The sequence below is a fragment of the Sebastes umbrosus genome, chromosome 23, assembly GCF_015220745.1.
Source record: "Sebastes umbrosus isolate fSebUmb1 chromosome 23, fSebUmb1.pri, whole genome shotgun sequence".
Classification (NCBI taxonomy): domain Eukaryota; kingdom Metazoa; phylum Chordata; class Actinopteri; order Perciformes; family Sebastidae; genus Sebastes; species Sebastes umbrosus.
This window is the reverse complement of record NC_051291.1, coordinates 11945163-11959482: the sequence shown is the minus strand read 5'-3', so window position 1 is coordinate 11959482 and position 14320 is coordinate 11945163. Positions and strand designations below refer to the sequence as shown.

Sequence of the window (14320 nt, the reverse complement as noted above, 5' to 3'; positions counted from 1 at the left end):
TGAACAACTTTCATAGGATTGAACGGGGCCCCGCCTCCAACGCTGTATCCAGTTCTCTTAATACATCCATGGTTGAAATCGTCAGGACGGGAGCTATATTTAACGTTAACATTAACTTTCAACACACATTTGTTGTTCGTAATGTAGCATTATCGGGGAAAAAATATGGTGTGTCCCCTGGATGGGTCGATAGTGAATTTACTGCGTCCCAAACACATTATCTATCGTCCCCAGTGCAGCGGGACGCCGTTGGTCTCAAGCCCTGATGGTACCTATGGTACCTGTGTTACTGTAGAAAGACGAGTACTGTCACGTTTTTAGAATTTTGACATCGACTTGGTATCGGTTCTCATGACATCCCTAGATATAATAATAGGGCCATTCACGTTGCCACTGTAGTTCTACACGCTTGGCACACGGGAGAAATTTCAGTTGGTTGCAATGTGCAACCTCACCGCGAGATGCAATTAAATCCTACACACCGATCCTTTAAATGGGTCAAATGTGCTTTGGCACAAGGTTGCTTTGAATTAAATGGTGAACATGGTAAACGTTATGCTAAAACATGCATAAGGTTTATCATGTTCACCATCATAGTATAGTGTGTTGGCGTGCTAACATTTGCTAATCAGCAGTAAACACAAAGTACAGTTGAAGCTGATGGGAATGTCATTAGTGTTGTGCAGGTATTTGGTCATAAATAAAGTTTTGGACGAATGATGATGGCATCAAGTTAAGGGATCACCAAATTGACTGTGCTTCATCCTCTGGGGAAGATGAATGTTTGACCAACATTTCATGCCAATAGTTGAGATAGTGTTAGGCCGACCCTGGAGCCATGTTGTCAGCAGCTAAAAGTCAGTGACGGGATTAATAATTGATAGAATAAAATAGAAAGTGTGAACTCGAAAGGTGATGAAAAAAAGCATCCCACATTACCATTTAGAAATGAGTGCAGTAAATGATCTCTTTATAGCCTAATGATACATGACACATAAAACCGACCTAATGGAGCACAAAGGAGCCAACTCTGCATCCCACACAGAGCCAACACCAGCACACATCTGTCAGGCTTCAGGCTGCAGCCCGACAGGCTGCGGTCTTTAATTTATGGAGTTGATTTGACAGAAGTTTCACACTGAATGGAAAGAGGGAAAGACGGAGTGGGCGAAAGGACGAGGTTTGTGGTTCTTTGTTTTTATCAGCGTGCTGCACAGGCAGGAAGCACACACAAACACACATGTGCCACATACTCTCACATGCACACATGCATATTTGCATGCTTGCACACACACGCGCACTATATGGTAATTTACTGTGACAAGTTGTTTTTCTTGACTGATGGGAACAAAAAACTTTTTTAGTGAGTTAAAATCAAACACAAATAATCAGATTAATATGGAGTGAGCTGCTCCTGTAATCTAACAATGTAACTTCACGCCTTTCTGTAACCCATCCATCTCCATCTCTTTGTTTCCAGCTCGGCGTTCAGGCCTGACTGTCACCACTTAACCGAGCTGAAAGGGGAACTTCAGGAGCAAGTCGGTTGATATTTAAAACTGCACGCCTGAGATAAATGCACTTCTCAAAAAGCCCTGTTTATTTGAACGGGAGGGGGGGGTTGGCTATGTTGTCGGAAAAACACAGGCTGAATTTAACAGTGGTAACCACATTATTAACCATTAACCTTTTACAATCATATTATTCTGAAGCGGCGTTTATGGCCTTCTGGTCAATTGGAAATTCAAATAGTCACAACTTTTATTTTGATTTGGCTTCAGGTTCACAGTGAGCCCTTTATACACCCAAGGAGTGCAGAATAATGAGCTTATTTTCCAGGATTTTATCTGTTATAAAAAAGAATTTAATAAAGGGTTGAAATAATTTAACAAGAGGTGCAAAAAGCTAAAATGACATGTTTTAAAACTGCAGCAACTTTTAAGGACAGTACCATAACTTTCTCTTAAAATCAAAGCAAGTAGTAGCAAAAAACATAATTGGTAAATGATGTATCTTTAATGGTCATGAGTGATAAAAAAGTGTCGTAAAGAAATAAAAAAGCAAGAAGAGGAACAAAGTTTGTTGTTTGCAAGATCTGAGAGGATTCATGTTGCTCTGTGAAGAACGTAAATGTGTGTTATTTTAAAACATTGTGCTAATTTTTCATTAGTTTATCACCTTTTGTGCAATATAAGGGCAGAATAAAACATGCACAATTTGTTACATTTTCTGATGAAAATATGCAATTATAACCTTTTAAAAAGAGAAAGAAATAAAAATATAATAATACATTTATTATTTTTCTGAGGAAAATATGCAATTATAATCTTTTAAAAACAAGAGAAAAAAAATATAAATATAATGAAAAATAGATACAATTATATAAAATTACACTGACAAAATTAAACAATGAGATTACTTTTTTTATCACTTTTTGTGCAATGTAATAGCAGAATAAAACATGAACAATTTATTACATTTTCTGAGGAAAATATGCAATTATAACCTTTTAAAAAATAAGCAAAAAATAAAATATAATAATAAAATGTATTACATTTTCTGAGAAAAATATGCAATTATAACTTTAAAAATATAATAAAAAATAGATAAAATTATATAAAATGACAATATTACATTGTGAGATCATTTTGTGGAATATAAAGTAAATATTTAGTTTTATTGCCAGTGACCAGTGATAAATGTCCTTTGATTTATTGTAAGTTTGTGCTTATCCATTGTGCCTCGCCGCAGGCTCACTATTCATGCAAATATTCCCTCATTCACTTGACTTTGCAGCCAGAAAACAAAGAACCACAGAGAAACGTTTCCCGCAAATCTATACGCTCCCATTTAAATTTTCAGAAAAGCGTATCATTGAACAGCACCTATTATGGATGTGTATGTTAGATACATATCTCGCCCTGTATGCAAATTCTCAGGTCAGGCTGAGAATTGGTGGTATTCCTGGTGGATGGGTGCAATAAAAGAGGTTTTTGTTGTTGCTAGATTGTGATCTGCACTATGAGAGACGGTGTGATGCTCCGATGTCTATCTCATCTGTGCTTCCAAAAAAAGAAGAAGTGTAAGACTGCAGGAGTACATCGTGACGTTAACACATTTAAATTGACCGGCCTCTCTACCTGTAAACGGTGAACAGGTATTGGGGGTGTGCAACACATATATATACCTGTCCACATAGTGTACACCTGCACTAGTGCAGCAGTGTTCACCTATTGGGACAGAAATGGCCTCAACTGAGAGCAACACGCAGACATACAAGATGGTGAGTTGTGAGGATGATGCATTTTATTACAGTTATTTGTATGAAATAATCTACATTTTTAATTTAAAGGGAAAAAAATCAGATTAAAGTTTAGATTTTTGTGGGTGAAATTTTCTATCTGTTGCAGACGTCTTTGGACAGCGACATCAACCAACACTTCCAGGATGCAATTGATGTGATTCAACACCATTCAAATAATTCATATTATGATTCAGGTACAGTAAAAATCTCTAAATGACCATAAATATGATCATATTTCTCTCTCAATGCATGATTTTATGCTTATAAATTTACAATTTTCCTCTCTTTTATCATCTAAAGAAAGCAATTTCAATTATTTTAACACTTTAATTAATTATTTTATGTATTTTTATGATCTGGATACAATGACAACTGCTTTTTTTTTAATTTCAGAGTGCACATATTATGAGACTTTGGGTACCCAGCCATCGCTGCAGTGTCAGATCTCCTGCTGCCTCGTCACACACCCGTCTGATGTAACAGCTCCAGTTTATGAGTGGAATGACATGGCTGTAAGTTGAAAAAAACTGTTTTTGTGTGTTTTAAAATCAGGAAAAAATATATAGAAAGAAGGGTTTTGACTTTAAATTGTTTTCTCTTTCAGCAGCAGTCTTGGCCTCAAGTCATGCCTGATGTCTCCTTGGGTCACTCTGTGCCAAATGAATCGCCTCATTTCTACTCAGTCTTGCCACCACAGAGGAACACTAAAAGTAATCAGCTTAAGGTTTTCAGTATACTTTATATTAGCAATTATCTGTGACTAAAACAATTCAATCTCCTCAGGCCGCAAGAAGCTCAGGCTTTATGAATACCTCCACGAGGCTCTGAATGACCCCAACATGGGCGACTCCATCCAGTGGACGGACAACGGCAGTGGCACCTTCCATTTCATCTCCAAGAACAAGGAGAAGCTGGCCGAGTGCTGGGGCCAACGCAAGGGCAACCGCAAGACCATGACCTATCAGAAGATGGCGAGGGCTCTGAGAAACTACAGTCGCACCGGTGAGATCATCAAAGTGAGACGCAAACTCACCTACCAGTTCAACCCAGACATCCTGCACAGGCTGGGCTCTGCACAGGTGTCCATGCACCTGCCCTGCCGCCCCGCGCAGGAGGAGGCCCACGCCCGGCAGCAGAGCCCGGCTGAGCAGAGTTACTGCGGCTCTGCGGCGGTGGCGGCGGACTGGCACAGCTGGTACGGACACTACCAGCTGCAGGAGGACTACGACCTGGCCTCCAGCTTCACCTCACACAGCACAACCAAACTGTGAGCTGGAGGACGGGTCGATCACATTTAAAAGTTTGAAAAGGTTTTCAAGGACTTCAATTGTTCTTCTCTCTGGGTTCACATTAAGTCTACAAGTTATAGTGGGACCATCACAATTAAAGGTGTTTAAATACCCTTTATTTTATCATTTTGTGTTCCAGAGTGGAGTGCTTTTTTTATGTTCATTTGTAAATATTCACTTTTTTGATTTTAGAAAATCCCTAGATTTAAATAAAAAACACCTATCTAACTAAATTGAAGATTTAATTAGACATATTTAGTAAACAACAAACTTATATTTGTGTTGCAGCTAATGCCAGTACATGTTTTAGCACATATTAACAGGTTGACCTCATCAGTCAGCACACCTGCATTTAATAAAGTCATAATTAAGAGTCTTAACAGGAGGTTTTTCAGAGACTGGCTCCATATTCAGTCAGTGCGTGTTTAGACTATTTGCAGTTTTTTGTGGATTTTATACACTTCCAGTCAAAACTATCACTGTAAATTAATTGTAAATACTTTTAAACTACAAAATATGAATGAGGAAATTACCTAAGTTCATCAAGAAAAGTGGTTTCTCCGAAAACCCCTTAATTTAAATAATAGTATAACTAAAAAATAAATAATTTAAACATCTTTAATTAACAAAATACAGTTCTTTTAGACATGCAGCTTTAATGCCACCATATTGTGGATGTAACAGGTTGACCTTTCCAGTCAGCATACCTGCTTTTAATAAAGCATTAATTAAGAGTCTTAACAGGAGGTTTTCAGAGGGTCCATATTCAGTCAATTAATTTTTGTGTGAACAGTTTTTGTGGATTTTATACACTGCCAGTCAAATGTATCACTGTAAATACTTTTAAACTACAAAATATGAAGGACAAAATTTGACATGCAGCTTTAATGCGACCATATGGTGGAGTTAACAGGTTGACCTCCAGTCAACACACGCATGCATTTAATTAAGCACTAATTAAGAGAAACATGAGCTACATAACAGGAAGGATTTAGGTCTTTGATAGTCTGAATAACTAAATGTTATCTTATGAAGACCTAAATAAAATAAAATAAAATAAAATAAAATAAAATAAAATAAAATAAAATAAAAAAGATAAAATAAAATAAAATAAAATAAAATAAAATAAAATAAAAAAGATAAAATAAAATAAAATCTTTAATTATTGTGGCTTATATTATGCAATGGCATTTAGAAACATGAGAAAAAAAATCTGTTTTCTGCTAAAGGTGTACAATTTAGACATAACAATTAAGACAATTTGCAATAAAATAAATAAGAATCGTAAACATGTACCTATATTTTCTAATGTAGACACACTGTTTTGACTCTACTTTGTGTACGAGACAGTAGAAAAGGTAATAAAGATTATTTTATGACAGAAATAATTTATATTTAAAAATCTATGGCTCCTGTTGTTACAACAAGCAACCAGTAATAAGCACCATGTGTGATGATGATGATGATGATGTGTTGATAATTTTCTTAATAAAACAATGTTTTGTATACTTATTATATTTATTGTGTATAGTAAATGTTTGATATTAATATCATAATTAATTGTTGTACTATTTTTTTCTTTTGAATACAACCAATAAATCAGTCTGTGTACTCTCACATGTGTTTGTTCTTTACTGACTGATAACTGCAGTCGCGCTCTCGTCTTTTGTCATAAATAAAAAAAGAAAATTATCACCGGGCTGAAAGATTTAGCGCTGTCTCCATTGTAGTGAAATATTGCAACAAGCGCAACTACAAAAATCTGAAATTAAGACACATCCTGAGAGGAAAAATATGGCAGCAAGTGTGTGTTTTCCTGAAAAGCGAGCATTGTGCGTAGACGCTGCCTCCAGGCCAGGCCTTATCTGCTGCAGCGGGGAGGATGTGGTCAGTGCTGGGAGGCTTTGTTGATGGGTTGACTGGTGCTGGTGTTGGGGCTTTGTGGGATGGTAGTCATTGTTCCTGTGAGCTTTGGGTAGCAAACGTCTGCTGTTATGTAGAAAAGCCCCGTCCTGTGGGGGGTATAAAAAGAGCCTAGGCTCTTGAGTGTCTCAAAGTCAGTTTTGTGAAATTCTCCCAAACTGAAAGGACTGTACGGCATTCAGCAGTGATGGTAAAGAGCAGATTTGTTGCAAGGATGATATAAGCATTCTCTAAAAAAGGCAAAACATTGAATATAATACAGTATTCAAGACTGATTTTGAATTATTTATCTTTATCAGAACTCTTTCCAGGACACTCAATCTGATTTGGAGGTGATCTTAGAGTTCCTAGAGGAGTACTACAGACAACACGCTGGAGAAAATGGTAAGCCTGGGGAATTAGATTATAATATTTAAAGACTAATTTGATCTTTGAGCATTTGTTTTGCTTTTTTTTTTATTACAGTGGACAAGGTGTACTGGACTGCAGATGAGAGATATGCACCTGTGCATGAAGAATCCTACGAGCACCGTTGGACGTGTGATGAACCACCTGTAGGCATCATTTGTTTTTCCTCCACACAACACATTTGTATATACCGCATGTTAAATGTGCACCTTTAAAGCTGTGTCTCCTTCATCAAAGATCATCAAACCTGCACTTCAGCCTTTGCTGGCACACGACGCCCCGGCAGCTCTCAGCCACAACACAACAGCAACATTGTGTGAGCGTGGGTCACTGCCAAACTTTGTATCAACAAGACAAGCAACCAAACACACAGCGGGGAGCGGTGAGTTCTCCTTTTTCTGGTCACTAGATACTGTTATTGCCTGTTTGCTAGTGGCTTGGGGGAAACAACACCAAGAGAGCAAATAAGAGACCTTCCCTTTACCGTAAAATACAATGGAGCTTTAGCGCAGAAGCTGTTTTTACATATCTATCAGATAACCGCAGTGTTTACAGCTTTACCCTCTCCGCTACGATCCCATCAGTGAGGAGATTTTCTGGGAATTATATTTGAGGAAATGATTAACTGTAACCAGCTAACTGTTTCAGAGAGGCCCAGCTGCTGTTAAATCCCTCTTTTAAATCCCTTCATTATGCCAATTCCTGTTTGCTCACTGGTTGCAGGTGGAAAGGTGCGCCTCTTTCACTTTCTCTTTGAGATGTTGGAGGATCCCAACATGGCCCACTGTGTGTCGTGGGTGCCGGCAGCCGCGGGCGTCTTCCGCTTCTCCTCCACGAACAAGGACCAGGTGGCGGCGCTGTGGGGGCAGAGGAAGGGCAACAAGAGGCCCATGACGTACCAGAAGATGTCCCGCGCCCTCAGGAACTACGCCCGGTCCGGAGAGATCTTCAAGGTGAAGAAGAAGCTCACCTACCAGTTCAGCCGAGACACGCTGACGCTGCTGCAGAAGTGTCGACGAGGAGATTTGTAATGTGGACTAGCTCATATCATGTCATATAAAACTCTAAAGGTGCTCTTTTTTTAATGTTTGTTTTTTTTATCTAGAAGCTTTAGGTCCCATATTGTGCTCATTTTCAGGTTGATACTTGTATTTTATGTTTCTACTAGAACATGCTAGGCAACAGCTTCGGTCCATGTTTACTTCCTGTCAGCTGATGTCATTGACATCCAGTGCAACAGGAAATAAACTGGGACACATCTACAATTTTTAAGTTTAAAACTGTGAAATACTCTAAATATTGTAGATTTGTGACATCACAAAATGACAAAAATCCTGACGGCTCATTTTAAGGCACAGTTTCTGAATACGGGCTGTGTGTATTTCTCCCTTGATTGAGCGTTTTGATACTTTCAAAGTATTTATATAGTACTTAAACCTGTTTTATAATAAAAAAAAGACATGAAAATCTCACTTTTTACAATATGGGACCTTTAACTTTCCACTATGTGTGTGACAAATTCACAAAGTTTGTGATGTAAATAATTAAAAAACATGTTTTACTCTTACAGTCATCATTTTATTGTGTATTTATTGTATTTTAGGGACAATGCACTCATACGAAAACATAAATAAAGGGCCGCACACTTAAATGGCACATCCACAATTAATGTTAGGAGTTAATGCTCTTCCTCATCTCCTTCGTCTCGGCTTTACAGTCATACCCAATTTATTATTATTGTATTATATATATTATATTATTATATATTATTATCATAAAGTGAACCCATTTTTATTCACTTATCTTGAGGTCAGAGGTCAAGGGACCCTGAAACACTGAACTTTCATATATAGGCTATCAGTAATATATAGTATAAATCAGTTATCAAAACACCATTAAGTAAACTTACCCTGAAGTTTTCTATAACAGCAAGAATACTATGTTTCCCCTGAGAGAAAACAGTCATGCAGCAGCCTAATGTGCCTCTTCGCCTGCTGATAACTGTGTTTTCCTTTATGTAATAAAGCTTTTGCTGGCTGTTAGGAACCAGAGGGTGTCAGTGTCGTCCATCTCAAAGCTTCTCAGCCTCTGTTGTGTGACCTCATGGCCAAACCTCCTCTGTGATGTGAACCCTCGGCCGTGGCCGGGGCAGTACCAAATGGTTTTGTGCTGTTTGTAGCGGACCCACATGACACATCCCTAAGCCCAGTATTTACTGCTGGAGCCCGCTGTGGGTTATAAATGGGCTAACAGAGCTATGGGTGTCTGTTACCAAGAAAGGCCACATGCTGTGAAGTGAATTGTGATAATGGTCATTTAAGGAAAGTTCTTAATCAGAAGCTTCCACATCATGTGATATGTGTCGGCTTGCGGTGGCCTATAGATCCAATTTTGAAGTGACAGAGGATCTTCGTCTTTGCTTTGATTGCACATTTCTGATATAAGCTGCGTTCCTGTGCACAGACAGTATTTGTAGCCCCTGAAATAGAGCCGTGCCTCGTCCTGACTGTCCTATAGGGTTGTCTGAGGAATTAATTGTGCATGTTTTAAGTGCACTGCCATGTTGAGATCATTAACATGCCCAAGTGGTTATGATATTGTTAGATTCTCTGCAGGCGCTCATGGACATGTAAGGAACATGTAAAGAAACCTCAGCAGCATGCAGGCTTCCTGTAGCTCGTAAACCCGACAGCCTTTCAGCCTTGCGGTTTAATCTCAGCGACCTTTGATTGGAGACCGCACCTGATTTATCACTTGTGTTTGACGCGCTAAAAGATTAATTAGGAGCACACACAGTGACATAATTCACAATGAAACCCTCTTCTCATGTCAAATGTCAAAAGGTTTATGACGGCTTTCTAAGTATAGGCCATACAACCACCGCCCAGGCATCTCCCCAGTATTTATTCACCAGCCTGCTGTTCTTGGACAGCATTCCTCCGGGATTAAACTGATATCTGGCATCAGGTCGCAGCACACAATAAAGCCATACATTCTCTGAATATGCTGTATATCATCCGGGATCGTCGGAGAGCGTTACATCAGCCTCAGACCTGTGACTATGACAACAGCTCTCCATTTATTTTATATTGCAGTCTCCTCCTTCTTCACCTACTTCTATAGTGCATTCAGGGTTCTCACATCTGATGCCCCGCTGACAGCCCTCACCCTCGTCCTGGAAGTGATGATAATAAATCTAGGATTAAATTAATGTTTGTGACAACGCGCATGGTTGCTTTCCTGCCAAGGGTTAGATGGGAACACATTGAGACTGGTATCAGGGCCGGCTTAGGCCATAAAGACACTCGCCTAGGGCACCACTCTCTAAATATAATAATAATAATAACAATAACAATAATAATGCTGGTGGGCGCCCCTCCTCATTTTCTGCATTAAGGTAACAAATGAACAAATAATAGATAAAGAAAGAAAGAAATACACTTTTCACCCCTGTAATTCTGTTTCTCACACTTTTTCATCTGCCCGGCCGCACTTATTTGTTAATAAAAGTGCAAATTGTAGTGAAACTGACAAAACACTTTTATGCCAACAATCAGGGACCAATTGTTTATTTATATTATAATAAATAAAGTTATTTATGAAAATAAAAATCTTAATTTTTGTCTTAAAACCATTAGTTTAGTGTCGCAGTTTACGGGGCTAGGGTTAGGGTTCTGGGCATGGATATAAAGAGAACTGGATACAGCGTTGGAGGCGGGCTCTCGTTCATTCCTATGAGAGTTGCTCAGTGGAGCACAAAGCCACAATATCTTGACTGCTGAGTGATAAAGCACCCGGATCATCCGGCAATCTTCCGCATCCATTAGGGCGCAGTAGTGTCTTCATTAACTCCGCCTCCCAGCCCTCGGTCCAGCCGCGGTCTGGGTCTCATTCACATGAACGGAGGAAGGGAAATAACTCTGGATTTGGCTAATGAGGGCTATTCAAGTGTTCATACTGGGAAATTGATTTACCTCAATTTGGAGCTCCCCCCACCCCCCATTGGCTCCAAATCCAAAATTCGCCTAGGGCACAAAAAAGGGTTAGATAGAGCTGGCCCTAAGTGGTATCAATCTTCTCACCTAACTATTGAAAAAGCAATTAAGTGTGTTTCTCAAAACGTAGATCTATTCCTTTAAGTCAAACAGGCCACTTTGAGTAATTTTACAAGAATGTTCAGCCATAAAAAACAGAAAACCTGGGCTCTGCAGAACTCGTGTTGCTCTAACTACAAAACAAATATGTTGGACTTAAATCCAATAAGCAAATACAAAGTAAAATGCATCATTTCGATGTCACTTTTGTGCACAAGGCAGCATAAACCACGCATTTACTTTTTCAAGCTGGCACAGCAACCAGTGGGTAGGGGACAGTGATGCAGTGTCCGTCCACTACAGAGAGGAGGAGCGTGCCACCTCTCTATATAAGGCCTGAGAGCCTGGTCCCTCCTGAATCTGTCGCTGGTCCTCCTCTCCTCCCCCACTGAGATTTCCAAACCGTATCCCCGAGCCCTCCTCATCTCCCATCACTTTGGTCCAAGGAGTCCCAGAGGTTTTATTCTTCTTCCACCATCCTATCATCATCTCTCTCCTGGACGAGAGGTCTTACCACGCCTCACCTGTCCTCCTGTAGAGTCTCATTACTCACCTACCTGCACCTTTTTGACTCCTTGACGCTTTCTTGGGACGCGGCTCAAGATGCCAGAGCCCACAAAGAAAGGTAGGAGATTTTGTCGCCTCTAGCAGTAACATCAAAGCATGTGACAACTAAAATTAAAACTTATGCAGGTTTTAATTCATCTGAGAGCAAAAATACGTAACTTTAAAAACATTTTTTTTTCTTATGATTTGCTTGTTGAGTTTATATTTACTGTCATTGTCTGAGGGGAGCAGAGTCAGGCGGCTCCATCACTTGCCAGCTCGTTCATAGAAATCCTCAAAGTGACTTTGACAGTGGTGTTGTATTACTGATGCATGCTTGTTTCTACCACCCAGAGGGGCAGGAGAAGATTTGAGGTTTATGAGCAGATATTGTTGCCGTGGTGGGGATTGTTCTGTGTGATTCAGCTGGAGAAAGAAACGACAATGTAGGAATGTTTGCGAGCGCCGAGACGGACACAAAAAAGACCTTTAAAGGATGATGCAATTGGCTGCTTGAGGATAAATAACCTGATTGTCTTTCTGATTGATGCCCATAATTCAATTCCTTTTTCAACCACTCCCAGCATCTTAACCCGCCCCCTCTCACACATAACACCATAATGTCACTCATCTGTACCATCGTGTCCGTCAACATTCCCTTTTAATCCGCTCTTGTCTGTCATTACGATATGGTATTACTCCCACCCTCCCCATTAGCTCGGCTCTTTTTGGGCGTCTGCAGTCGACCCAGACATGACCATGTACAGTAGAGGAAATGGGACATTTTGTTTGGATCTTGGAAGCCTTCCTGATGAGAGCTGATACAGGTTTTTAATAAACTCGTTATCGCCCAGGGAGACATTGATCTGTCTATGGTTGGTCGTGACACCTCGGGCCTGATTTGACACTCACAATTCTCTGTACATAAGACATCTGTCTGTTTCTACCTTGGTTTTCCCCCACGTTAAAGTTGTTTTAGGGGAGTTTTTCCATATCCAAACCAAGAGTCTAAGGATAGAGGGGGTGAACAGGTTGCCTTTTGGACAAGGGGCACTTTCAAGATTCATGGGAGCTCTTTGATACATTTGGGGAGATGTCAATGTTTAACGGCCAGCTGCACGCTCCACAATCCCATTCCTCACATCCAAATCTTACCCTAATCTCTTGTTGGGTCATTTGTCGTGAAACCAAGCTCCTGAAATGATCTGAAGCTCAGCTTTATGCACCTTTGTAGTGTGCATTGTGTACCGCACAGTTGCCCCCACAGTGTTCATCCACTGCCATAAACATCCCTGATCCCCTCAGAGACAAAGCTGCGGGCAAATAGAGGCAACGGATTCCAGTCTGCTAAAAACACTACCCAGAAATAGCTAAGCCGAGAGCAGCAGATAAATGAGAGTAGAGAAAAGTATTGTTCTTTAAATGAGTCCGAACAGCTGAAGAGGAGGAGGCCAGCGCTGTTGTTTTAGACGCCCCACTCTGAAGCCTTTAAAAAGTCCGAACCAGAGATGACGGACTGGCTGAGTCGCCCGCAGATCTCTCGGGACCTGGATTCTTGTCCCTGGAATAGTTCAGAATGAGCGCACTTTTAATCCCCATCCCTTGTTCACTGCCATCTCCCTCCACAGCCGCAAAACCCCCTCCTCCTCCTCTTCTTCCTGTGCCCACACACCAAAACACCCTGCCACTCTCAGTCCAGGTTGGATCGCTCAGAGGTCACGCACCATTAAACCTCCGACCCGGTGCCCAGCGGCGTTACAATGTTGTCCTCGCCGCCACTCAGTTTTGGGTTTCAGTCGTGAACAAGCCCTTGTCTTCACCTCATGATATTTACTGTCCCAGAGGGCCATCACTCTCCAGGGGCTCTGTCCTCTGACACTGTCGCTTTGTGTTACAGATACCACCTCATAAATCAGACACATGGTAGGATACAGCGGGAACGTCTGTCAGCTACTAATGAAGTCCAGCTTTTAAACTCATAAAGTCTCATTAAAGTTCTTGTCAAACTAGAATTAAAACAAATAAACACAACAAACAATATCATTAATGCAGGATTATTAAAGCAATAAAGGTCTATATTAGGAAAAACGAAGCTGCCGGCAGTTTGGCTCACGTCGGAGCCTGTATGAGCCCTTCTGTCTGCACGCCAGCAGGCCCAACAGCTGAACATACCTGCAGCCCTGTCAGCTGCACTGGGAGTCCTCCGAGGTAAAACAAAACCTTTCTCCACGCTCATTATCTCAATGGAGATGAGACAGAGAGCTTGATGTGACCCTGCAGGATTGTGGCGCGGTGGCCAGCGATACATTGTTGTGAAGTGAGGTGGGAGCGCGGCTAATTTTGACAAGGAATGCTCGGAGGGAATCGTTGCGAATGGAGGGATATCAGAAGCTGAGACGCGATGGGAGGAAAATGGCTGTTAGAAATGGTGTTGCAGTATTCATAGACGGGCTGCAAACAGCTGGCAGTCAGAAACTGAGACTCGCTATGAAAGGTTTCTGTAAAGCTTAAGATACTCAAAGAAGAGGTTCAAGTCTCAGAGTATTGGCTGTGTTATGCAAAAGGATTAAAAAGACACATCAGGCTGGTATTGTCCACATATTCCGCTATTTTGGGAGAAAGTGGATACTGGGTTTTTTGGAGATTTGCCTCAAGATCTTTATGGCTTCAAGTACAAAAAATTACCAAATGCTGGCTCTAATGAGTCGCCCTTGTACAGACCTTTTCACTGATACCATAAACTGTCTGCGCTCCAT

At 40.6% G+C, this 14320-nt stretch overlaps 3 protein-coding genes across 7 annotated transcripts in view; all 3 read left to right on the top strand.

Annotated features, from left to right (window-relative positions):
• Positions 1-3221: 3221 nt before the first annotated feature.
• spic (Spi-C transcription factor (Spi-1/PU.1 related)) lies at positions 3222-4719 on the top strand. Of its 2 annotated transcripts, none has more exons than XM_037759941.1 (5): positions 3222-3283; positions 3411-3498; positions 3698-3816; positions 3912-4014; positions 4088-4719. In XM_037759941.1, exons 1-5 carry the CDS (start codon positions 3245-3247, stop codon positions 4573-4575), a joined length of 837 nt encoding a protein of 278 aa, XP_037615869.1. In that variant the 5' UTR covers positions 3222-3244; the 3' UTR covers positions 4576-4719. The 2 variants fall into 2 exon arrangements, with proteins under 2 accessions (XP_037615869.1, XP_037615868.1); XM_037759940.1 differs by having other exon boundaries at positions 3909-4014.
• A 1858-nt stretch (positions 4720-6577) lies between these two features.
• Positions 6578-8089, top strand: spi2 (Spi-2 proto-oncogene). Its single transcript, XM_037761247.1, has 5 exons — positions 6578-6706; positions 6816-6900; positions 6982-7070; positions 7162-7306; positions 7648-8089. The coding sequence occupies exons 1-5, from the start codon at positions 6704-6706 to the stop codon at positions 7953-7955; spliced, it is 630 nt and encodes a 209-aa protein (XP_037617175.1). The 5' UTR covers positions 6578-6703; the 3' UTR covers positions 7956-8089.
• A 3301-nt stretch (positions 8090-11390) lies between these two features.
• Positions 11391-14320, top strand: part of mybpc1 (myosin binding protein C1) — a 33793-nt gene continuing 30863 nt past the window's right edge. For all 4 annotated transcript variants that reach the window (XM_037760820.1, XM_037760818.1, XM_037760817.1 and 1 more), the window contains exon 1: positions 11391-11643. In XM_037760820.1, the coding sequence (XP_037616748.1) occupies positions 11622-11643 (22 nt within the window). In that variant the 5' untranslated portion in view covers positions 11391-11621. The remainder of the gene's footprint in view (positions 11644-14320) is intronic.

Excerpts from the sequence above, each read along its gene's own strand:
- spic (XM_037759940.1), top strand. The coding sequence starts at position 3,245 with ATGGCCTCAACTGAGAGCAACACGCAGACATACAAGATG. Across the intron at positions 3,284-3,410 it reads ACACGCAGACATACAAGATG|ACGTCTTTGGACAGCGACAT; the intron begins GTGAGTTGTGAG and ends TATCTGTTGCAG. Across the intron at positions 4,015-4,087 it reads ACCACAGAGGAACACTAAAA|GCCGCAAGAAGCTCAGGCTT; the intron begins GTAATCAGCTTA and ends CAATCTCCTCAG.
- spi2 (XM_037761247.1), top strand. Across the intron at positions 7,071-7,161 it reads GGACGTGTGATGAACCACCT|ATCATCAAACCTGCACTTCA; the intron begins GTAGGCATCATT and ends CCTTCATCAAAG. Across the intron at positions 7,307-7,647 it reads CAAACACACAGCGGGGAGCG|GTGGAAAGGTGCGCCTCTTT; the intron begins GTGAGTTCTCCT and ends CACTGGTTGCAG.